The sequence below is a fragment of the Oncorhynchus masou genome, chromosome 32 (genome assembly GCF_036934945.1).
Source record: "Oncorhynchus masou masou isolate Uvic2021 chromosome 32, UVic_Omas_1.1, whole genome shotgun sequence".
NCBI classification, from domain to species: domain Eukaryota; kingdom Metazoa; phylum Chordata; class Actinopteri; order Salmoniformes; family Salmonidae; genus Oncorhynchus; species Oncorhynchus masou.
This window is the reverse complement of record NC_088243.1, coordinates 76,565,016-76,591,086: the sequence shown is the minus strand read 5'-3', so window position 1 is coordinate 76,591,086 and position 26,071 is coordinate 76,565,016. Positions and strand designations below refer to the sequence as shown.

Below are 26,071 nucleotides of genomic sequence, written 5' to 3'. Positions count from 1 at the left end.
AGACATATATAGACATAATATGACATTTGAAATGTCTTAATTGTTTTGGAACGTTTGTGAGTGTAATGTTTACTGTTCATTTTGTATTGTTTATTTCACTTTTGTTTGTTATATATTTCCCTTGCTTTGGCAATGTAAACATATGTTTCCTATGCCAATAAAGCCCCTTAAATTGAATTGAAATTGAGAGTGAGAGAGAGACAGAGAGAGAGAGAGAGAGAGAGAGAGAGAGAGAGAGAGAGAGAGAGAGAGAGAGAGAGAGAGAGAGAGAGAGAGAGAGAGAGAGAGAGAGAGAGAGAGAGGGAGGATGGGAATTTTATGATGTCACTGCAGCCCACTCATATCCAGTATAAAGGCTGTACAGACTACTGTACAGACTACAACCGCTCTCATACAGACTCAGACACGCACACGTCACACAGATTCAGTCAGTCACAGTGTAACACACACGGACCGAGGTCGCTAATGCTACAGGCTGAGCAATCACAGTAAGTAAAGTATGCTGAGTTTCTCAGGGGGTTCTCAGGGGGTTCTCAGGGGGCTTCTCAGGGGTTTCTCAGGGGTTTCTCAGGTGGTTCTCAGGGGTTTCTCAGGGGTTTCTCAGGGGTTTCTCAGGTGGTTCTCAGGTGGTTCTCAGGGGTTTCTCAGGGGTTTCTCAGGAGTTTCTCAGGGGTTTCTCAGGAGTTTCTCAGGGGGTTCTCAGGGGGCTTCTCAGGTGGTTCTCAGGGGTTTCTCAGGTGGTTCTCAGGGGTTTCTCAGGGGTTTCTCAGGGGTTTCTCAGGAGTTTCTCAGGGGTTTCTCAGGGGTTTCTCAGGGGTTTCTCAGGGGTTTCTCAGGGGTTTCTCAGGGGTTTCTCAGGGGTTTCTCAGGAGTTTCTCAGGGGCTTCTCAGGGGTTTCTCAGGGGTTTCTCAGGGGTTTCTCAGGGGGTTCTCAGGGGTTTCTCAGGGGTTTCTCAGGGGGCTTCTCAGGGGGTTCTCAGGGGTTTCTCCGCTCTACTTGCTTTTCCTCACCATTTTCTCGCTTTTGTTTTGTTTCTCTTATTTTCTTGTTCTTGTCTGAGTTCATCTGACTCTCACAACCCCTCTCTGTCAGTTTCAGTAAAACAGGCTCTGTTTGAAAACTCCACTAAACACTTTTTAAACGTCTCTCTTAGTATGCGACACACATCCTCTTTCTCTCTCTATTCTGTATTTTTTGCTCCTGTTCTTTCTTTCTATGTGAACAGTGACGATGGTAAACCCTAAATGTATTTACATGCTGGCATAGATTCAAGACTGCCTGCTTTGTGTGTCTGTGTGTCTTACTGTCGTGGCCAGTGTGTTACAAGCATCTGTTCCTGTTGGTCTCTAGTTACACTGGTGCATGTCTTTATGTTGTGTATCAATGTTGTTATAATGTTGTTGTAATGATGTTAGGATAGCTGTAATGTGTCTAATCTGTACCAGAGTTCGATTCCTGCAGTGCTTTACCTGTTGAAAGTAGTAGAGGTATTCCATATATTAGCTGATAGAAAGTGTTGTTGTAACTGTTTTCTCTCCATTGATGTTCTGTGACTGTACAATTACGTGGTTGTTGGTAGTGTTGTTGGTCTGGCCCTCTGTGTTGTAATATAAGAGGATAACTATTGATTATTATCTCATTCACCTGCTCATTCACCTGCTGATAATGTTCCAAAAACAGTATGCGTGTTCATCTGAGCATAAGTAGGGTGACCATGAGCCTTACGAGGGGGGAAACATAGTTCTGGTTATCTCTCTGTCTCTTCTCTTCTGTTTTGGTCATGAGAGATAGCTGGTTATCTCCCCGTCACTTCTGTTTTGGTCATGAGAGATAGCTGGTTATCTCCCCGTCACTTCTGTTTTGGTCATGAGAGATAGCTGGTTATCTCCCCGTCACTTCTGTTTTGGTCATGAGAGATAGCTGGTTATCTCCCCGTCACTTCTGTTTTGGTCATGAGAGATAGCTGGTTATCTCCCCGTCACTTCTGTTTTGGTCATGAGCGATAGCTGGTTATCTCCCCGTCACTTCTGTTCTGGTCATGAGAGATAGCAATTCTCGTTGCAAAGTCTCTTCCACCCCTTTTCTCTCTCTGTTTCTGTGTTTATCTCTGTTTCTCTTCCCCTCTCCCTTAAAAAATTATAAACAGTGCCAGTTTCCCTCGTTTTCTCCCTCCCTCTCTCTAAATCCAAAAATGGAAATAAAGCTAAGGTTCTGCATGTGTCTCTCTCTGCCATTCTCTCTCTGTTTACATAAAAAGTCATTATGCCACCCAGCTGGGTTGGTCTCTGGTCTCTGTTTACCTTTGAATGTTTGAAAGTAGTAGGGCAGTTCTCTGTGTGGGGTTAGTGGAGGGAGTGGACACACATTTACTCACACACAGAACCAGACACACACACACACACACACACACACACACACACACACACACACACACACACACACACACACACACACACACACACACACACACACACACACACACACACACACACACACACACACACACACACACACACACACACACACACACACACACACACACACCTACAATTGTGTTGGTGGACAGCCATAGAGGGAAAGTCTGAGGAGAAAGGCTTTAATCACATATATATACTCTCTCCTGCTCTAGAATACCAGCAAGAAATCATTGACCATCCACCCTCCCAGCAGAAGTCATATAACATAACGGAGGGAACGTCTAAGAAGTTGATTTAAAGTCCTCTGTTGAACCAGGCCGGCACCAGCATTTTAGACAGTCCCAACAGCACCAGAGGAAGGGAGTTCATCTAGGATCAGACAGTATGCTGGCTCAGATCCTACAGGAGATGTGGGTGGACCCAGAGGTTCTGAAGGCCCTGAGTGAAGACCAGAGGAGAATCTTGTTTCTGAAGATGAGAGAGGAGCAGGTCAGACGCTGGATAGAGAGGGAGGAGAAGGACGAGAGAGGGAGGAGAACCAGGGAACAACACAGGTCTAAAGAAGGTACAGCATTCTCTCTCTCTCTCACACACACACACACACACACACACACACACACACACACACACACACACACACACACACACACTGGTCCTTAATTCTTGAAACTCCCCATCCCGGATCCGGGATCGTGACTAAAGCCTCAGGCTCATTAGCATAACGCAACGTTAACGATTTCTGAAAATCGCAAATAAAATGAAAATAATGCGTCTGCTCTCAAGCTTAGCCTTTTCTTAACAACACTGTCATCTCAGATTTTCAAAATATGCTTTTGAACCATAGAAATTGACTAATTTGTGTAAGAGTATGCAAAGCTAGCATAGCATTTTGAGTAGCATTTAGCACGCAACATTTTCACAAAAACCAGATAACCAAATAAATAAAATCATTTACCTTTGAAGAGCTTCTGATGTTTTCAATGAGGAGACTCTCAGTTACATACCAAATGCACAGTTTTTCCTGAAAGCGTCTGTGTGTAGGAGAAATCGTTCCGTTTTCTGTTTTCTGCGTCTGGCTACCGAAACGAACCGAAAATTCAGTCACCTACAACGTAAAACTTTTTCCGAATTAACTACATAATATCGACCGAAACATGGCAAACGTTGTTTGGAATCATTCCTCAAGGTGTTTTTTCACATATCTCTTCATTGATATATCGTTCGTGGAAGCTTGCTTTCCTCTCTGAATCTCATGGAAAAATACTGGCAGCTGACTTTTGCGCACCAATTTCGGCGCAGGACACCGGGCGGACACCTGGTAAATGTGGTCTCTTATGGTCAATCTTCCAATGATCTGCCTACAAATACGTCACAATGCTGCAGACACCTTGGGGAAACGACAGAAAGGGTTGACTCACTCCTCTCGCGTTCACAGCCATATAAGGATGGAAAACAGAGCTTCAAAAATCCTGCTCTTTTCCTGGATGCCGTCTCATCTTGGTTTTGCCTGAAGCTCACGTTCTAGGGCACGCACAGAAAATATCTTGGTAGTTCTGGACACGTCAGAGTGTTTTCTTTCGAAAGCTATCAATTATATGCATAGTCGAGCATCTTTTTGTGACAAAATATCTTGTTTAAAACGGGAACGTTTTTCATCCAAAAATGAAATAGCGCCCCCAGAGCATCAACAGGTTAATAGTGAGCACAGAATGCAGAATAAATCCAGACCATGTACAGTACATTAGAGTATACTTCAGAACATGAACCTGGCATCATGGTAACTGCATATGGGAAATGAGAGTGTATATTTCATAATTTATGTTTTCCTTTCCCTGGGCGGTCACACCCACCTGTACCCTCCTCTGCCTCCTATCCTCTCTCTGCCTGCACAGAATGTTCTAATAGAACAGTGTGTATATATGTGATACCCAGCATCCTCTCCCTCTCCCCCACTCTATCTGATAGGATATAGAATGAGACTTATCCCCTCCCCCACTATATCTGATAGGATACAGAATGAGACTTATCCCCTCCCCCACTCTATCTGTTAGGATACAGAATGAGACTTATCCCCTCCCCCACTCTATCTGATAGGATACAGAATGAGACTTATCCCCTCCCCCACTCTATCTGATAGGATACAGAATGAGACTTATCCCCTCCCCCACTCTATCTGTTAGGATACAGAATGAGACTTATCCCCTCCCCCACTCTATCTGATAGGATACAGAATGAGACTTATCCCCTCCCCCACTCTATCTGATAGGATACAGAATGAGACTTATCCCCTCCCCCACTCTATCTGATAGGATACAGAATGAGACTTATCCCCTCCCCCACTCTATCTGTTAGGATACAGAATGAGACTTATCCCCTCCCCCACTCTATCTGATAGGATATAGAATGAGACATATCCCCTCCCCCACTCTATCTGATAGGATACAGAATTAGACTTATCACCTCCCCCAGTCTATCTGACAGGATACAGAATGAGACTTATCCCCTCCTCCACTCTATCTGATAGGATACAGAATGAGACCTATACCCCCCTCCACTCTATCTGATAGCATATAGAATGAGACCTATCCCCTCCCCCACTCTATCTGATAGGACACAGAATGAGACATATCCCCTCCCCCACTCTATCTGATAGGATACAGAATGAGACCTATCCCCTCCCCCACTCTATCTGATAGGATACAGAATGAGACCTATCCCCTCCCCCACTCTATCTGATAGGATACAGAATGAGACCTATCCCCTCCCCCAGTCTATCTGACAGGATATAGAATGAGAGGTATCCCCTCCCCCACTATATCTGATAGGATACAGAATGAGACTTATCCCCTCCCCCAGTCTATCTGATAGGATACAGAATGAGACTTATCCCCTCCCCCACTATATCTGATAGGATACAGAATGAGACTTATCCCCTCCCCCAGTCTATCTGATAGGATACAGAATGAGACCTATCCCCTCCCCCAGTCTATCTGATAGGATACAGAATGAGACATATCCCCTCCCCCACTCTATCTGATAGGATACAGAATGAGACCTATCCCCTCCCCCAGTCTATCTGATAGGATACAGAATGAGACTTATCCCCTCCCCCACTCTATCTGATAGGATACAGAATGAGACCTATACCCTCCTCCACTCTATCTGATAGCATATAGAATGAGAATTATCCCCTCCCCCACTCTATCTGATAGGATACAGAATGAGACCTATACCCTCCTCCACTCTATCTGATAGCATATAGAATGAGACCTATCCCCTCCTCCACTCTATCTGATAGCATATAGAATGAGAATTATCCCCTCCTCCACTCTATCTGATAGCATATAGAATGAGAATTATCCCCTCCTCCACTCTATCTGATAGCATATAGAATGAGAATTATCCCCTCCCCCACTCTATCTGATAGGATACAGAATGAGACCTATACCCTCCTCCACTCTATCTGATAGCATATAGAATGAGACCTATACTCTCCTCCACTCTATCTGATAGCATATAGAATGAGAATTATCCCCTCCCCACTCTATATCTGATAGGATACAGAATGAGACCTATACCCTCCTCCACTCTATCTGATAGCATATAGAATGAGACCTATCCCCTCCCCCACTCTATCTGATAGGATACAGAATGAGACCTATCCCCTCCCCACTCTATCTGATAGCATATAGAATGAGAATTATCCCCTCCCCCACTCTATCTGATAGGATACAGAATGAGACCTATACCCTCCTCCACTCTATCTGATAGCATATAGAATGAGACCTATCCCCTCCCCCACTCTATCTGATAGGATACAGAATGAGACCTATACCCTCCTCCACTCTATCTGATAGCATATAGAATGAGACCTATACCCTCCTCCACTCTATCTGATAGCATATAGAATGAGAATTATCCCCTCCCCCACTCTATCTGATAGGATACAGAATGAGACCTATACCCTCCTCCACTCTATCTGATAGCATATAGAATGAGAATTATCCCCTCCCCCACTCTATCTGATAGGATACAGAATTAGACTTATCACCTCCCCCACTCTATCTGATAGGATACAGAATGAGACTTATCCCCTTCCCCACTCTATCTGATAGGATACAGAATGAGACTTATCCCCTCCCCCACTCTATCTGATAGGATACAGAATGAGACTTATCCCCTCCCCCACTCTATCTGATAGCATATAGAATGAGACCTATCCCCTCCCCCACTCCATCTGATAGGATATAGAATGAGACCCCCCCCCCTCTAGTATATTGTACTAGCCAGCCCTCATATCAGAGCTCTATCGTCAGAAACAGAGCTGCAGCGATTGATTCATTCCACATTCCTGCCTGTCTTCTTGCCCGGCAGATTGAATAGCAGTGAATAGAATTGAGTAAGCCCTGTGTTTGGTGCGGCTCGTCGCTTTTAACCCCGAGTATCACGTTACCCCTTTGTCTTTCCAATCTGTGCTCTATGTATCATCTGGGTGAGTGTGTGTGTCACCTTAGTAGCAGTAGGATAGGCCAGGTCATCTCTCATCTCTTAACACCAGGTGTCAAAATGAGCAGTAAAACCACTGTGTTAAGCAACAAACACTACACTTCATCATTCTTCTCACAGGCCCTTTATTCTCCTCTCTCAGCCCCATGGCCCAGAAAGACTCTCCTTACATAAGATAGTACGTAGGCAACACAGTACAACTCTTAAATGTCACACACACACACACGCACGCACGCACGCACGCGCACGCACGCACGCACGCACGCACGCACGCACACACACACACACACACACACACACACACACACACACACACACACACACACACACACACACACACACACACACACACACACACACACACACACACACACACAGCCTCTGGCCCATCTTCTACACTTAAAAAATGATTAACATATTTCCAATATGAATTGCTGCAAGACCATTTCCACACCTTTTGTTGCCATTTTGCTCTATATTACATAGGCTTATCTTCACTTATCTGAATTGAAATGGGTTATTTTTTTACATTTAGGCTAGCAGCCTATTCATGTGTATCGTGTTCATATTACTGTAATGGTGACCTGTCTGTGACTAGAGACTAGAGGTTGTATCCCACCAATTGTTAGCCAGCTAATTAACACGGATCTGTGGTCAGATCTGAGTGATTACTGTAAGGTGAAGACCAGTGTGTCAGTAAGGCAGTGTTTGTGCAGAGACAATAGACTGGACAATAGATCAAGCTAGACCTCAGTAATGTGTTTGTTCACTGATAAGACAACATCACCATCTGCTGGGCTATAACGGTGTACTACAACCAGACTCCATCAGTCTGACAATGGATTTAAATTGGGGACAGGTTTGAACAGTTACCTGCTGTTGTATTATCTGTGCTAGTTACACAGAGTGATATTCTATGTGTTTCTTTGTCTCCTCAGGTCACAGTAAGAGCGTGCGCTGGCTGTTGGGTCGTGATGGAGATGTGAGTGTGAGCGTGATCGGCGAGGTGGATGAATTTATATCCTCCAAACTCCCCCAGACCCTTCGTACCAACACCAGACTACAGAGTACAGCAATAAACAACATAGTGGTTGATCTCCATACTGTGTCTCTACTGGCAGACAGAGAGAACCACCAAACCTGCTCACAATCAGCCACACTGATGCAACTCAGCGTAAGTGTTTGTTTCAAAGTGTGTGTATGTGTGTGTGTGATGTGTATGCATATGAGACACAGAAAGAGAGGGCAAGAGAGAGAGAAATATGTCATCTCTACCATACAGGATGTAGCTCAACAGTCTTCTTCTTTTTCCAGGTAGACTCAGACGGCTCTAAGGACTCTGAGGAGGACCACGACTCAGGCAGCGCTGAGGACGACCCAAACGACCCCGTGGAGGACAGCAGCGACAATGAGTCAGGCAACAGCACAGACGTAAAGGACTGGGGCCTCTGCCACAGACCCCACCACAGCAACATCAGCCTGTCTCTACAACCCCAGCTGTCAGTCACAGAGAAGGCCCACCCACACGGCAGAGGAGGTGAGAGAGAAAGAGAATCAAATTAAATCAAACTATGCAGAGAGTGTCTTTTTGTGTGTGCATACGGGCACGCGCATGTTTCTCTGGAATGACATGTCTACTCTACACTCGGTTCAAGTTCATTGACTTAACAGATATTTCTACAATCCTTTCCCTCTCTATCTCTCTAGTGGTGGTCAGTCATGAGGAGGAGAGCCCAGCTTTTGGTGGTCGGGTGGCCCAGCTCAGGAGAACGTTTTCCACATCCTCTCCCATCGCCAAGCCCCCTGTGCCCACCAAACCTTCGCACCTGCAGCTGGTGCCCAGGTCCTCTCTGAGGTAACACTGGGGTCACCCACGGTCAACCAATCACACAGAAGAGGTACTGCCCACCTGAAGAGCTCATTTGAATACCAGGTAAAAGTGACCTACGGACAGACACTCACCTGAGGAACGGTGCAGAGAAAGAGGAGCTCCGTACTTAGCCGAGTTAAAGGTGGACATGCACAGCTGAGTGGGAGGAATGCTTGACACTGGTACTCTGGTGAAGTGCCCCCCTCGTTGAAGGTTTGTGGAGACTGCATGGTAGTTATACAGTTCCACCTCTCCTTGAACCTAAATACACAAGAGGTTTGGACATGGTTAATACAAGAGCTATTTCTACATAGTTACATGGAAGTTTGTATCTGATTTGTACATCGGGTGGAGGAAAAGGTTTAGCTTTACGTTTATAATCAGGAATTATGCATATTTTATTTTCACTTTGCTGTCTCTCGTATGTTTGTGTCATAGGTCAAACCATCCTGGTATGTTTGGGCCATAGGTCAAACCATCCTGGTATGTTTGGGATATAGGTCAAACTATCCTGGTATGTTTGGGCCATAGGTCAAACCATCCTGGTATGTTTGGGCCATAGGTCAAACCATCCTGGTATGTTGGGCCATATGTCAAACCATCCTGGTATGTTTGGGCCATATGTCAAACCATCCTGGTATGTTTGGGCCATATGTCAAACCATCCTGGTATGTTTGGGTCATAGGTCAAACCATTCTGGTATGTTTGGGCAATAGGTCAAACCATCCTGGTATGTTTGGGATATAGGTCAAACCATCCTGGTATGTTTGGGCCATAGGTCAAACCATCCTGGTATGTTTGGGCCATAGGTCAAACCATCCTGGTATGTTTGGGCCATAGGTCAAGCCATCCTGGTATGTTTGGGTCATATGTCAAACCATCCTGGTATGTTTGGGCCATAGGTCAAACCATCCTGGTATGTTTGGGCCATAGGTCAAACCATCCTGGTATGTTTGGGCCATAGGTCAAACCATCCTGGTATGTCTGGGCCATAGGTCAAATCATCCTGGAATGTTTGGGCCATATGTCAAACCATCCTGGTATGTTTGGGCCATAGGTCAAACCATCCTGGCATGTTTGGGCCATAGGTCAAACCATCCTGGTATGTTTGGGCCATAGGTCAAGCCATCCTGGTATGTTTGGGTCATATGTCAAACCATCCTGGTATGTTTGGGCCATAGGTCAAACCATCCTGGTATGTTTGGGCCATAGGTCAAACCATCCTGGTATGTTTGGGCCATATGTTAAACCATCCTGGTATGTTTGGGCCATAGGTCAAATCATCCTGGAATGTTTGGGCCATATGTCAAACCATCCTGGTATGTTTGGGCCATAGGTCAAACCATCCTGGCATGTTTGGGCCATAGGTCAAACCATCCTGGTATGTTTGGGCCATAGGTCAAGCCATCCTGGTATGTTTGGGTCATATGTCAAATCATCCTGGTATGTTTGGGCCATAGGTCAAACCATCCTGGTATGTTTGGGCCATAGGTCAAACCATCCTGGTATGTTTGGGATATAGGTCAAACTATCCTGGTATGTTTGGGCCATATGTCAAACCATCCTGGTATGTTTGGGCCATAGGTCAAACCATCCTGGTATGTTTGGGTCATAGGTCAAACCATCCTGGTATGTTTGGGCCATAGGTCAAACCATCCTGGTATGTTGGGCCATATGTCAAACCATCCTGGTATGTTTGGGCCATATGTCAAACCATCCTGGTATGTTTGGGCCATAGGTCAAACCATCCTGGTATGTTTGGGCCATATGTCAAACCATCCTGGTATGTTTGGGCCATAGGTCAAACCATCCTGGTATGTTTGGGCCATAGGTCAAACCATCCTGGTATGTTTGGGTCATAGGTCAAACCATCCTGGTATGTTTGGGCCATAGGTCAAACCATCCTGGTATGTTTGGGTCATAGGTCAAACCATCCTGGTATGTTTGGGCCATAGGTCAAACCATCCTGTTATGTTTGGGCCATATGTCAAACCATCCTGGTATGTTTGGGTCATAGGTCAAACCATCCTGTTATGTTTGGGCCATATGTCAAACCATCCTGGTATGTTTGGGCCATAGGTCAAACCATCCTGGTATGTTTGGGATAAAGGTCAAACCATCCTGGTATGTTTGGGCCATAGGTCAAACCATCCTGGTATGTTTGGGCCATAGGTCAAACCATCCTGGTATGTTTGGGCCATAGGTCAAACCATCCTGTCATGTTTTTAGCTACCAGATCTTTTGCTTTATTAATTGTGTTCATTATCTAACAGTCTAACCTCGTAGGCTTTCTAGTCATATCATGTTTTATATATCTGCACTGTAACTACATTTGTTTGAGGAGGCTATTTCTATTTTGTGTGTGAAACATGCTTGTGCGAAACACATACCTGTATTTCTTTGACCTGTTGGTCTCTAATTCAGCTAAATAAAAATCTGAAGAAATGTGCGTGTCTGTGGGTGTGGGTGTGCTTAGGCAAGAGAGAGAGAGAATTAAGAAGAGAGAGAGAGAGAGAGAGAGAGAGAGAGAGAGAGAGAGAGAGAGAGAGAGAGAGAGAGAGAAAGGGAGTCCTCTGTTGTTTCATTTGTAGTGAGTGGTATCCATGGTGACCAGAGAGGTCGAGGACAACCAGACCTACCATTCACCCTACTCTGGGGTAGGATTACTTCTAGATTTCAAACACACACATATACACACACACACACACACACACACACACACACACACACACACACACACACACACACACACACACACACACACACACACACACACACACACACACACATGCATGTGGAATGAATTAAAAACTAGAATAATCCAAGATGGGTGACAGTCATTTTTCTGAAGCTCCTTCATAAAACAGTGAGAGGATGGCTGCAGTAGTGTTGCATGCTGTGCTCTCCAGTGGTTGTTGTTTACATGGAACTCCATGCTCTGGTTCACTAGTAGAGTTCCCAGCAGCTGGTTAACAAAGGATCAAAAGGGGCTAGTGGTAACTTGATTAGCGAGTGGCGGCCGGATGGCGACAGAAACAGGCGCTAAGATCAGACACACACACACACACACACACACACACACACACACACACACACACACACACACACACACACACACACACACACACACACACACACACACACACACACACACACACACACACGGTAGATGAACGTCAGGGTGGTTATATGCACACACTTAGCATAACTCTATCTCTGCCAACTCAATAAAGCATGTCTTACGTCCCACCAGGACAGATGAAAGTGTGTCTTTAGGATTCAGGAACCTCTTCTTCTAAGACGCCCCGCTAGAGCTACTGTAGTACGATCTAACCAGTGTAGCGTTACTGAGCCATGCAGCAGCTGGCTGCAGCTACTAACATAGCTAGGTCCAACTGTGGTTTGAGAGGACAGACTCAGGGTCAGTCTGTATTCTCGACAACGCATCCATCTTTATCCCTCTCCTCCCTCTATATCTCTATCTCTCCATCTCTCTAGGTATCTGTCCGACCCCTTCCCTTTCTCTTGTTGTATTTGCCTCTTCCCTCTTCCCCTACTATCTTCATCTCCTGCTGACTCTCCATCTCCTTTCTCCCCTCCCCCTCTCCTCTCTCTCTCTCTCTCTCCCTCCTGCCATCTTGCAGGGCAGCAGAGCCAGACTCTGCAGGCGTTTGGGGAGGCTCCAGACCTCGCGGCCAGCGGGTGACACAGATTTCCGGGGGAAGGGGGATTAATCTCCAAATTACTGGAAAGGCACAAGGGGAATCTGTAGATTCAAGAATATAAAATCCCTTTGTCTGCGAGAGAAAGAAATGCACGATAGGACATGTTTCTTATTCAGTGGAAAACTGTAACAGTGTGCCTGTCTGCTTTTTACCCTGAGTTGGCAGGACTTCTGTAGGACACACACACACACTGGTTCTCTGTGATCCTCTGACTGAAGGCACACAGGAAGTGCAACCATGGCCCAATTATAGCGTGACATCTCGCCTTGCCATTTCCATGGTTACGCTGTCCACCATCCCCCGGAGCGAACTGTGGAAGATTAAGGTCCTATCTTATCAGCCATCGTCACGGCAACCCCCCCCCCCCCCCCCGGTCTGTGTGAGCTGGACACTCTCTGCTTTCACCATGTTATTGAGGCCTTCACTGTGTGTGTGAGAATAAGTGTGGGTCTGCATACTACATGCTTGTGAATGAAATTGAATCAGTGTGTGAACGGGAATGAGAGAGAGAGAGAGCGTGTGTGTGAATGGGAATGAGAGAGCGAGAGCGTGTGTGTGAATGGGAATGAGAGAGAGAGTGTGTGCGTGAATGTGTTGAGTGTGTGGTGAGTCATGTGCGCATAGGTTTGGTATGTGTACTTTTTGGTCATATATGTGTGTGTGTGTCTGGAAGGTAGTGATAAGGCCATCATGCATGCCTCCCCCAAAGACCCCCCCCCCCACACACACACACACACACACACATAAGCCTCACAGGAAATGGAGAGGGATCAGTCAGCCCCTGAAATACACAAAGAGACACTCTTGAAATACATACTCACCCCAACACACACATACTGTAGACAGGCCGTTTCCTTGTCTTTATTCAGAAGGCAGACCGTAGAGATGTAAGAACTAGACACTAATCATGACCTAAGTACATCTACTACTCATTCTTTATTAACTGTGACATGAATAGAAAAACAAACATAAACATCATATTATGACCAGTCTGTCCTTCTTGGTTTGGCTTTTACGGAAACATCCAGGTCAGAAGCTTCGATGACAAAATGTTCCAAAAATGGAATATAAAAAGGAATAACATTTTCTATTCATATACAATACTCTGTGCTTCATGAGATGCTTCATGTTGGCCCGACAATATCTAAATCCATTGGTGTGACTTATCTTTTCTTTCATTGGGTTTTCATCTTCATACTTCTGATTGTCGAAGGTTCTGTACTCTCCAAGCCAATCCAACAAGGTCAGCTGAATTGACTTTCTTTTATAGGTCCAGAGTGCCAATGTTCATGATCACATTCCAAATAGACGGAATCCTATTGTAGCCATGGAAATGCTGCTCCTGATGGAAACACCATCTTCTATGAAAGGAGATGAAAGGGGTCAGAAAGCTGTGGTTCACTTAAAACACAAACACATGCATATAGACTACTACACCGCCCGAAGGTAACACACTAACATACACTACATGACCAAAAGTATGTGGACACCTGCTCGTCGAACATCTCATTTCAAAATCACACCTGTCAGCAACAGGTGTGGCTGAAATGGCCGAATCCAATAATTTGAAGGGTGTCCACAAACTTTTGCATATATAGTGTGGTACAACTACAGTGGTATTACAGAGGTATATATTCTTTGGAGAGCCGTTGTCAGACCTCAGATAAAGTCAGACTGCCCTATTAACGCCCATTCTAAATAATAGTGTGTATTCATCCACTTCCTCTCACCTCGAATCCGGTGGCTGCCTTTTTCTTCAGCTGCTCACACTTCCTGTACTTGCAGATCTGGTGTCCGGTCTTACGGTTGCGGCAGGCGCTGCACTCTTCACAGTTCCCTGTACGTCGACACGGCACACACTCCCCGCATCGCTTCCTCTTCCTTCTCCCAGCTCCCCCGCCGCCAGTGGACGAGCTCTCGCCTCGCAACACCTCCACACCCTCCCCAACGCCAGCTATCCCCATTGACCCCCCACCACTAGTCAGGAACCCCCCTCCCCCTGCCATCAGAGCAAACAGGCCTGGGTTCAAGGGGAACCAGGAGCAGCCTAGCAGTGGGAGGAAGTCTGCCACACAACCCGTGCCGTCCCCTTCAGCCCCGGACCCCCCCTCCATCTCCTCCCCTTCCACCCCAGCTTCCCTGGCCCCCAGCCCGCCCAGAGGGCCCTGGTCCCTGGGTGTGGGGGTCAGTGTCAAGGCCCCAGCCCTCATCAGCAGCTCTGCAGCATGTGCCAGGTGAAGACCACTGGGAGAGTCCCAGAGGTCTATGTTGGAGGAGTGGGCCCGGCGAGGCTTGGTCTGCCTGGGCTGGGTTGGCCTGTGCTGGGCTGCAGTGGGATGGAGGAGGCCCCTGACACCCATACTACTGGAGCTATGGCGGTGGGGTAGTCTGTTAGTGTTGTTGAGATATTCAGAGAGGGAGCAGGGATGAGAGCGCTTCAGGCTTCGTCTTAGAGGCTCACTGAGGATCCTATTGGCTGTCTGCTGCTCCGGAGAGGAAGGGCCAGACATGTCCAGGGTATCTGCCATACTGGTTGGGGGTGGGAGATGGCAGGGCAATGCCAAGGTTAGAGCGGTGACAGCAGTCCAGCTGTCAGTTAGCCAATCACAACTCTCTGACAGCTGTTATATTCCCATTATCCTCTCTGCCACCTTTATACCCTGTGGAGATGAACAGAGGAAGATGGAGGAGAGAGAAGAGGGGGAAGGAGATATGGAGGGAGACAGGGAAAAAGAGACAAAGAAAGCAGAGAGGGGGAGAAAATAAGTAGATGTTATTAGAGAGGCATTGGTCGATAGTTGGTTTTATTTTTAGTGAAGGAGACAATAATGACTTTGTAAGACACAGGCCTAAGTGTAATTAGGGGAATAATAGCCTGTTTAATGTTTGAGTGAGCATGTAAAATGTCTTCAAAATATAGGCTACATCTGAGACTAAGAAACTATATATTTTGAATAACGTGACGCTTTATACATTTAAGTTATGATAGACTGCGTGTGGTTGCACTTGAGTTCCAAGGTGGACAAATCTATGCAATAATGGAATACCACAAACAAATAGCCTATTGCGCATATGCGCCAGTCAAATTTGGAGCGCGCATTTCGATTTGACTACTGTAGTTGTGATGTGAGCCAGGCTAGAGAATATACAATATCTACCTCTGAATGCCATCGAGTTCGAAACTACCTTTTGTCTAGACTCTGTGACAGTCCAGGGTACGCGCGCGCACGACACGGTCGCAATAGATACATAAAATACGCTATATTTCATCAATAAACGATAACGTGGGTGTTCGAGTGATGTAATTGGTAGTACTGTAAAGGTATGAATAGGTCATAACTCTCTCTTCAATATATTATTAATATCACATTAACACATCCTTTCTTAATTCGTGCACCTACCAATGCAATGCGAGCTGACCGGAGCCCCAGTGTCCAGTGGTTTGTCCGTGGTGTCTTCCACGAATATTGGAATAAATAAAGGGAGATGGAAAAAAATAAGATATTGTTAACTATTAGACATATCCAATATTTATCTGCAGTGATCACACAAGAAAACGAAGCCGTAAACCATTTGTCCAATTCGGTAGCTGCACAGGTCCTTCGCCTTTCCCGTCTCGCATTCCCACCTCCTCGTGCCCGCCACTCACAGAGTGGAACATGCAAACACACTTCATAGATTTGGGGGGCGTTACACAAAAAGCGAACTGGAGTCATGGTCATGAGACCGCAGAAAAATGACCCCTTGACCACAATAGAAAATTCCTGTGCTCATTTAATTTCTGTGCCACACAACATTTTACAAAACCATAGAAAATGACAGGTGACAAAGCCAAAGTCCTGAAATACAGGGCTAATTATCTTGGAAATAAAACAAATGATTGGAAAATGCTTTTTGAGACTGTTTATGGAATCACTTTCTGGCATGAATGAAATTCATCAGACTGACATGAGTTATTGTATGTTGTGTGTGTGTTCCTTCCCATGTCATGTGATGCTGGTGGAAGCCAGACTGTAACAGTGTATGTGCCATCAGGCGAGAAGAGCGAGGGTGTTGTGGCCCGTTTAGAGCTGCAATGCATCAGCCTCAACCTCGTACTTCTCAAGGTACTAAGCAGGGTAGTCCACTCCACCTCTTGTCAAGAGTCCTGTATTTTTGGCACACAGCCAGCTGTGGTGTGAGGCTGGGTGTGAGGCTGAGTGTGTGTGTGTGGCTGCCAGCCTAGGCAGCAATAACATGGAGAGGGGGCTGCCAAATCGTAATCCTCATGCCTGCTAGTTGAGCGAGAGCAGCTCCTAGCGGCTAGAGAAAATATTGCCTTGTGTCAGTGGGTAAAATGGCATATTTTGGCGCACATAAACTGCTTTGCAGTGAGACATAAAATCAGCACCACATGTCGGTCTTATACGTCTCAGGAAAGGAATGACAGTAGACACACAAGTCTGACCACTTTAAGAAAACGTTTATTCACAATATACGGGCCAAAATACATCACCATCAAGTCTGTCATATCCACTAGAACATGTATTTCTTTCGGACATTAACAATATATATTCCTAAAGGTTGTACTTTGAACACTGGAATAGACAATAGTCTTAGAGGGGAAATGAAAGTGCCCTCTTGTGTCAGAGAATGTCGAAATAAAGGGTAACACCTTCCCCACTCTCAGTCACGTATTATTCATCTCGTAGTTAAGACCATTAAGACCAATGGCTCAATAACATTAATTACATGAGCTTCTAAGACACAAATCATATCATGTAACATTCCTTTGGGGTTTTGACTGTGGGTTGTATGAAGGCGGTTTGAGTAGGAGTGCTGCTCTGCGTGGTTGGATCCTGCCATGATTCAGCTCATCTGTACGACCTCTCGTTGGATATGGCAAGTGATCGTTTGACTCTGGTGTATGTGGCATGTGACTGAATGGTGTTGAATGATGATTTGATGGGAGGGGCGAGAAGGGGAAAGAGAGGTTGGTTAAGCATCCTTCTTCTTGATGATGAGGGGACCCACGTTGTCCCCAGTGATCTCGTTGTGCTTGGTATGGGAACCATCACAGTAGGGGAACTGTGGGGAAATTGAAAAAACGATACCCAAAGGGGAAATTTACACAAAGAAGTAAATAACACAAGGTATAATCTCACCAGCCATCGCCTTAAAAATCCCATAACAAACTACACTTCGCAAAAAGGCCAAATAGCAAATTATATTTGATAATGATAGTGAATAATTTGCCCTGAGACATGACTATAGACTGCTATGGCATCCAACTATGGCACCAGGGACCGTAGGAGTCTACAACCAAGTCTCAAGGCAAATAAAGGAAGAAGTGCCCACCTTCTTGGACCTCCAGCAGCGACAGTAGACGGCCTTGGTGCCAATGTCTTCTATGTCGAAGCTGTGCACCACCTTGGCACTGTCCTTACACACACAGGTGTTGACCTGGCTTTTCTTATGCCCAGTGAAGTACCGGCTAACCAGGAAGCCACCTAGAGCAGCCGCCACAACCACTGGCACTAGGACAGTCAGCTGGTCTGAAATTCAAGAACACATACAGGCATACATAAACAGAGAGAATGCACATGTACACTATTAGCAGTTTTTGTAATTTTATCAGTAACTTACTGTATTAATCAACAGTATGACACTGTTTAACTGAATGTAGTGGTTGACCATAGAATGCACAGTAAAATACCATACATTGTTTTACAGCACACTGTATGACCTTTCTGTCATTTCAACAGTAAAACACAGTAGAATGCACAGTGAAATACCATAAATATGTTTTACAGTATTCATAATGCTGCATTGTGGGAAAATGTTTGTGGGCGGGGAAAGAGCTTCTGACTCCGAAACATATTTTAAGGCATGCCTTGTAAGAGCCTATATTTGTTGCACCTGTGAGTGAGAATGCAGTACCCCCACATAATACAGTAATATACTGTACTTTAGGAATTCTACAATCCTTGTTCTGAAAATATACAGTAACATACTGGCCATTTAGCAAATCTGACCATAATTCTATCCTCCTGATCCTGCTTATACGCAAAAACTAAAGCAGGACGTACCAGTGACTCGCTCAATACAGAAGTGGTCAGATGATGCGGATACTACGCTACAGGACTGTTTTGCTAGCACAAAACTGGAATATGTTCCGGGATTCACCCAATGGCATTGAGGAGTATACAAACTCAATCACCGGCTTCATCAATAAGTGCATCAACGATGTCGTCCCCACAGTAACTGTACGTGCATTTCCCAACAAGAAGCCATGGATTACAGGCAACATCCGCACCGAGCTAATGGCTAGAGCTTCCGCTTTCAAGGAGTGGGACACTAATCCATAAGCTCATAAGAAATCCTGCTATGCACTCAGACGAACCATCAAACAGGCAAATCGTCAATACAGGACTAGATTGAATCATACTACACTGGCTCTGATGCTCATCGGATGTGGCAGGGCCTGAAAACTATTATGGACTACAAAGAGAGAACAAGCCGCGAGCTGCCCAGTGACCCGAGCCAACCAGACAAGCTAAATGCCTTTTATGCTCGCTTTGAGGCAAGAAACACTGAAGCATGCATGAGAGCACCAGCTGTTCCGGACGACTGTGTGATCACGCTCTCCATGGCCGATGTGAGCAAGACCTTTTTAAACAGATCAACATTCACAAGGCCGCGGGGCGAGACGGATTACCATGGCATGTACTCAGGACATGCGCAGACCAACTGGCAAGTGTCTTCACTGACATTTTCAACCTCTCCCTGACCGAGTCTGTAATACCTAGATGTTTCAAACAGACCACCATAGTCCCTGTGCCCAAGATGGCGAAGGTAACCTGCCTAAATGATTACCGCCCGTAGCACTCACATCGGTAGCCATGAAGTGCTTTGAAAGGCTGGTCATGGCTCACATCAACACCATCATGCCAGAAACCCTAGACCCACTCCAAATCGCATACCGCCCCAACAGATCCACAGATGACGCAATCTCAATTGCACTCCACACTGCCCTTTCCAACCTGGACAAAAGGAACACCTATGTGAGAATGCTGTTCATTGACTACAGTTTAGTGTTCAAAACCAAATTCCCTACAAAGTTCATCACTAAGCTAATGACCCTGGGACTAAACACCTCCCAGTGAAACTGGATCCTGAACTTCCTGACGGTCCGCCCCCAGGTGGTAAGGGTAGGCAGCAACACATTTGCCACACTGATCCTCAAAACTGCGGCCCTTCAGGGGTGCGTGCTTAGTCCCATCATGTACTTCCTGTTCACCCACCACTGCGTGGCCAAGCACGACTCCAACACCATCATTAAGTTTGCTGACGACACAATGGTGGTCGGCCTGATCACCGACAACGATAAGACAGCCTATAGAGAGGAGGTCAGAAACCTGGTAGTGTGGTGCCAGGACTAAGGACCTGATCATGGACTATAGGAAAAGGATGGCCGAACAGGCCTCTATTAACATTGACGGGACTGAAGTGTAGCAGGTCTAGAATTTCAAGTTCTTTGGTGTCCACATCAGCCGCAAACTATCATGGGGCCAAGCTTCCTGACATCCATGACCTATATAGTAGGCTGTGTCACAGAGGAAAGCCCCAAAAAAATAGTCATAGACTCCAGTCACCCAAATCATAGACTGTTCTCTCTGCTACTGCATGACCAGCGGTACCAGAGCGCCAAGTCTGGGACCAAAAGGCTCCTTAACAGTTTCTACCTCCAAGCTGTAAGACTGCGGAACAAACTAACTCAAATAATCAAGCTTTTTTGGTAACTACATGATTCCATGTGTTATTTCATAGTTTTGATGTCTTCACTATTATTCTACAATGTAGAAAATAGTAAAAAAAAAAAAAAACCTTGAATGAGTAGGTGTGTCCAAACTTTTTACGGGTATTGTATGTCGACACCAGATCGACAAACTTCTCAATCCAAAATCATGGGCATTAATATGGAGTTGGTCCCCCCTTTGCTGCTATAACAGCCTCCACTCTTCTGGGAAGGCTTTTCATTAGATGTTGGAACATTACTGCCGGGATTTCAAATCAAATCGTATTTGTCACATGCGCCGAATACAACAGGTGTATGACAGTGAAATGCTTACTTACAAGCCCTTAACCAACAATGCAGTTTTAAGAGAAATACCCCCCAAAAAGGAAGAGATAATAATAACAAATTACAGGAGGTACCGGTACAGTGTCAGTGTGCGGGGGCACCGGTGTCGAGGTAATTGAGGTAATATGTACATGTTGGTAGAGTTGTTACAGTGACTATGCACAGAACATTAACAGTGAGTAGCAGTAGCAAAGAAGGGGCAATGCAAATAGTCTGGGTAGCCATTTGATTTGCTTCCATTCTGACACAAGAGCTTTAGTTAGGTCGGGCACTGATGTTGGACGATTAGGCCTGGCTCACAGTCAGTGTTCCCCATTCATCCCAAAGGTATTCGATGGGGTTGAGGTCAGGGCTCTGTGCAGGCCAGTCAAGTTCTTCCACACCGATCTCAATAAACCATTTCTGTATGGACCTCGCTTTGTGCACGGTGGCATTGTCATGCTGAAATGGGAAAGGGCCTTCCCCAAACTGTTGCCACAAAGTTGGAAGCACAGAATCATCTAGAATGTCATTGTATGCTGTAGCGTTAAGATTTCCCTTCACTGGAACTAAGGGGCTTAGCCCGAACGATGAAAAACAGCCCCAGAACATTATTCCCACCAAATGTTTTATTTGGCACTATGGATTCAGGCAGATACTGTTCTCCTAGCACCTGTCAAACCCGGATTTGTCCGTCGGACTGCCAGATGGTAAAGTGTAATTCATCACTCCAGGCGGCGAGTTTAACACCACTCACAGACGATGCTTGGCATTGCTCATGGTGAACTTAGGCTTGTGTGTGGCGGCTTGGCCATGGAAACCCATTTCATGAAGCTTCTGACAAACAGTTAGTGTTGACGTTACTTCCAGAGGCAGTTTGGAACTCGGTATTCAGTGTTGTAACCGAGGAAATACGATTTTTACGCGCTACTCACTTCAGTACTCGGCAATCCCGTTCTGCGAGCTTGTATGACCTACCACTTCGCAGCTGAGCCGTTGTTGCTCCTAGATGTTTCCACTTCACAATAACAGCGCTTACAGCTCACTGGGGCAGCTCTAGCAGGGCAGACATTTGATGAACTGACTTTTTGGAAAGGTGGAATCCTGTGATGGTGCCACTTTAAAAGTCACTGAGCTCTTCAGTAAGGCCATTCTACTGTCAATGTTTGTATATGGAGATTGTATGGCTGTGTGCTCGATTTTATACACCTGTCAGCAATGGGTGTGGCTGAAATAGCAGAGCACTAATGTGTACTTATATATTGTATATTAATGTGTGCCGTAAGTGGCTATATTTGTTGCACCCATTAGTGAGAGTACTGTACCAATTTAAGTGATATGGGGTAATAGTTCCCTAACAATTAAATGTATATAGGGATCAAATCAGAGTGGAGTCATGCCTTAAACCTTTTAATGTTTTAATATTTTCCCATGTCCATTTGATCTGTGTTGCCCTGTAATCACAGCCAGTTTATAAGCCTTTGGTTAGGCCTCTAGAAGTGCAAGTGATGTAAAACACCTAGTTTTCATGAATATGCTGTTATATGCAAATACCTACAGCCAACCTGCTTGCTATAATCCCTTGTAATTAAAATATATATATATATATTTTAACATTTTCTTGCAGTTTAAAATGAACTTTTACAGTGTTTCATTGCTCTGCCATCAAGTTACCGTGAAAATGATTAATGACACCATGTTCAGTAACGGTTAAAGAAACTTTTTACTTGTAAATTAGATTACAGTAAAAATATTGGTACCAAAAAATGTACTACTGTGAAATGGATTACAGTAGCTGTACTGGCCAATTGCTGCCAGTAAATTACTGTACATTTTACAGGAAATGTTTTACAATGTACAGATCAAAAGTCAGAAAATGCATATTTACTGTAAAACTTCAATTAATAGCCCAGGCTTTTATTTGCTGAAAATACTGAACACAACAGGCACTTATTAGAGAAAGGTTCCATTAATTGTTCATGTACTGAATAAAAATCTAATGTTTTCATCGCATTTTCAACTCTATGGATAGTTTGTCAAACTGTTGCGTTAAATAGCAAATGTCTGTACTCTAGTCTTGGCACGTGCGCTGTAGCCAACAGCTGTCAGATACAGTGCTGGTCAACTAGACGACATGATGAGATTATAGATAAGAGTGAGAATGTTTTTATTTGTCAAAACGGCAGTCAAGCATTGATCATCATGTCACCAGAATAAAACCCTGGAAATGCATCACAAAGGAGCATCATCAAGCTCACACCACGCACTTTCACCAACCTGTGAAGTTCATCATAATTTATTTAATCTGGAGTGTAATTTAAACTGCACGGTTTCCCGAGTTGTAGTGGGAGGACCACACACATCATTGCCTGGCTTCAACTTTACTTCGATATAAAGGTGTTTCCATCGTCATTGCTCGCATTATTCATTTTAAAGACACAAAAAATCCCATCATGTCGAATGAACAAATGATTTGTCGGCATTTATGAGATTGTACCGAAACTTCCTGTTTCCATCAGAGCTGTCATTTAAAAAAAATATGGTATGGCTTTACTCACATAAAAACTGTCGATGGAAACGTGGTAACTGACAGAAAAATTATTCTCCTCTATGACTGTGCATTTTTGGCAGTTCTGACTATCGCCACTAGAGGGCGATCAGTCAATTTCTGGGGGTCTGTACTGTTTTTGTGCCTGCCAGTTAGCTAGCAGTTCTCAGCTGTTACCAGCACTGAGGTAAAATAAGAACTTTAGACTGTGTCGAAGATTTTCACCTGTTGTTTTCCAGGTATTATCATGCTGAAACATGAGGTGGGCCAACATGGCAGATGAGGGGCACAACAATGGGCCCCAGGATCTCATCTCGGTATCTCTGTGCATTCAAATTGCTGTAAATAAAATGCAATTGTATTTGTTGTCTGTGGTTTATGCCTGCCCATACCATAACCCCACCACCACGGGCCACTCTGTTCACAACGTTGACATCAGCAAACGGCTTACCCACACGACGCCATACACGTGGTCTGTAGTTGTGAGGGCGGTTGGATGTACTGGCAAATTCTCTAAAATAACGTTGGAGGTGGGTTATGGTAGAGAAATTAACATTCAATTCTCTGGCAACAGCTCTGGTGGACATTCCTGCAGTCAGCATACCAATTGCATGTTCCCTTAAAACTTGAGACATCTGTTGTATCCACATTTTAGAGTGGCCTATAATTGTCCCTGCACAAGGTGCACCTGTGTAATGATCATGCTGTTTAATTTTCTTGATATGCCACACCTGACAGGGGGATGGATTATCTTGGCAAAGGGAAAATACTCACTAACAGAGATGTAAACACATTTGAGCACAACATTTGAGAGAAATAAGCTTTTTGTGTGTATGACATTTTGGAGGGTATTTTTATTTCAGAACACTTTATATCTTCCGATTATATTTTTGTTCAGTGTAAAATGTGTATATCTTATGTTGTGAGTGATGGGGGTCAAAAAATAATAATAATCGAGCAGTGGAAACCGTGCTTCAAGACAGGAACCCTAATCCCTTGGTTAGCAGCCAATGCCTGGCAGTTTTTTACAGGCCTTACTGGCGATAAAAACAGATTGCCATAATTTTTTAAACAACACTCAAACATTAAACCTCTTAAACAATTCATGGTAACCTCGTAAATAATTTATTTAGACCCCACATTTATTTGAAACGTGTTTATTTTCTGAAATCAATGTGTGCATTTGGTTCACTGTTTGCTGAAATTAATGTGTGTCCTTGCCCGGCTATTAAAAGGGGCAGGCAGCTATTTGAGACTGCGTTTAATTCAAGTTAAGGTATGCAGAAAGGATTGTCACCTTACAGAAGACCAGGTTTTCCTCTTTAACTTTGTAATAAAGGTCTATAAAACAACACTATTACTCAAGTTACGATTTTTGAAACACTATTATGGGAGCATACTAGGCCTATATGTAATGGATTTCGTCCTCTTCTGAGGAGGAGTAGCGAGAAGGATCGGAGGACCAATTTGCAGCGTGGTAAGTGTCCATAATGTTTATTTAAATACATAAACGGAACACTACGAAATACAAAACAATAAACGTGAAATGAACGAAACAGTCCCGTGTGGTACTAACACGGAAGAAAAACACCCACAACTCAAAAGTGAAACCAGGCTACCTAAGTATGATTCTCAATCAGGGACAATGATTGACAGCTGCCTCTGATTGAGAACCATACTAGGCCAAACACAGAAATCCAAAATGATAGAAAAACGAACATAGACAACCCACCCAACTCACGCCCTGACCATACTAAAACAAAGATATAATAACAGAACTAAGGTCAGAACGTGACACTATAGGACAGGTCCGGGGTAAAATGCCTATTCTCTGTGCTGTTTTTAATCCATGAATATATGCGCACGTAGCCTATTAGTGTATCACAACACAAGAAATGTGGCTAGACGAAACGCCTCTTCTTATTTTAAGATGTTGAAAGATTAGCCTACTATGGTAGGTTTACATTGCCATGACGATTAGAATGGACATCTTAGACATTGGTTTTAAACATAACAATACTTCTCTAGCAGGACCGACTGCCACAACTGCCCCAATATACTGCCTGGCCTTTAGCCCCACATAACCCGCTATGAAATCTGATATCGCGGCACTGCTGGGCCAACATGCGTTCTGGAGCTCTGCGCACGCACGTAAACAGAGAAAGGCGATTTACTGGTTGGAATCTACAAATGTACTATGGTCAACAAAATGGCAGATAGCATAGAGCCACATTTATTTACATAATTAGGCTTATGAAAACAATCGAGTTTGTCAAGGATTTGGAGAGCAAGAACTGTTGAGCACAGGCTACAGCGGCTTAGCTGCCTAAGTAATGGCCACACACAAAACACCTGACAGACTAGCGAGGTGCACGAGGCTGACTGGTGGTAAGGTTGTCCTAACCTAAATTGATTGGTGAACGTCCACTGTCCTGATCAACAACCTGCTACGCAACTGGCTATATTTATGGCTTCTCTCAAATGGTTGCTTTCAAGTATTATTGGGTGCAGTGGGCTAATGATTGTAGTAAACAAGGTAAACGTCCTTATATTTAGGCTACATAACTTGTGCTTACAGGGACTGGAGCTGTGCCTAAATACGGCAAGTGTTTTGAATAGATCAACTGTTCATTATTAATAGACAGACTATTCACAGGGTGTATTCATAAAGTTCACTTAGGCAGCCGTTAATTTAGAGAACTATAAAAGCAATTGCTTTACCTTTAGATATCTGGAATCCATGACTCTCGATTACTACTGGGCTTGACATTGGCAACGATGGAATTGGAGGTAACGGTAAACCTTGGATAGTCATCCTGTCGGTGTTATGTTTGGGTCTTGCGCACCAAGGTCAATCAGAATAAATCTGAACTCTGTCCTTTCTGACCGACTGTACCAGCCCA

The 26,071-nt window shown here is 44.7% G+C and overlaps 3 protein-coding genes across 4 annotated transcripts; 1 reads left to right on the top strand and 2 right to left on the bottom strand.

Annotated features, from left to right (window-relative positions):
• The first annotated feature begins 389 nt into the window (after positions 1 to 389).
• On the top strand, positions 390 to 9,570 carry LOC135527112 (SH2 domain-containing protein 4A-like). The gene is made up of 5 exons (XM_064955760.1): positions 390 to 488; positions 2,631 to 2,983; positions 7,863 to 8,098; positions 8,239 to 8,461; positions 8,632 to 9,570. The coding sequence occupies exons 2-5, from the start codon at positions 2,803 to 2,805 to the stop codon at positions 8,781 to 8,783; spliced, it is 792 nt and encodes a 263-aa protein (XP_064811832.1). The 5' UTR covers positions 390 to 488; positions 2,631 to 2,802; the 3' UTR covers positions 8,784 to 9,570.
• Positions 9,571 to 13,353: 3,783 nt separating this feature from the next.
• Positions 13,354 to 16,153, bottom strand: LOC135527110 (CXXC-type zinc finger protein 5-like). 2 transcript variants are annotated; one of them, XM_064955757.1, is made up of 3 exons: positions 15,921 to 16,153; positions 14,250 to 15,179; positions 13,354 to 13,880 (listed from the first exon to the last, which is right to left on the bottom strand). In XM_064955757.1, exons 2-3 carry the CDS (start codon positions 15,045 to 15,047, stop codon positions 13,836 to 13,838), a joined length of 843 nt encoding a protein of 280 aa, XP_064811829.1. In that variant the 5' UTR covers positions 15,048 to 15,179; positions 15,921 to 16,153; the 3' UTR covers positions 13,354 to 13,835. The 2 variants fall into 2 exon arrangements, with proteins under 2 accessions (XP_064811829.1, XP_064811830.1); XM_064955758.1 differs by having other exon boundaries at positions 13,354 to 13,877.
• Positions 16,154 to 16,960: 807 nt separating this feature from the next.
• On the bottom strand, positions 16,961 to 26,071 carry LOC135527109 (CDGSH iron-sulfur domain-containing protein 1-like). Its single transcript, XM_064955756.1, has 3 exons — positions 25,890 to 26,071; positions 17,857 to 18,053; positions 16,961 to 17,586 (listed from the first exon to the last, which is right to left on the bottom strand). Exons 1-3 carry the CDS (start codon positions 25,981 to 25,983, stop codon positions 17,497 to 17,499), a joined length of 381 nt encoding a protein of 126 aa, XP_064811828.1. The 5' UTR covers positions 25,984 to 26,071; the 3' UTR covers positions 16,961 to 17,496.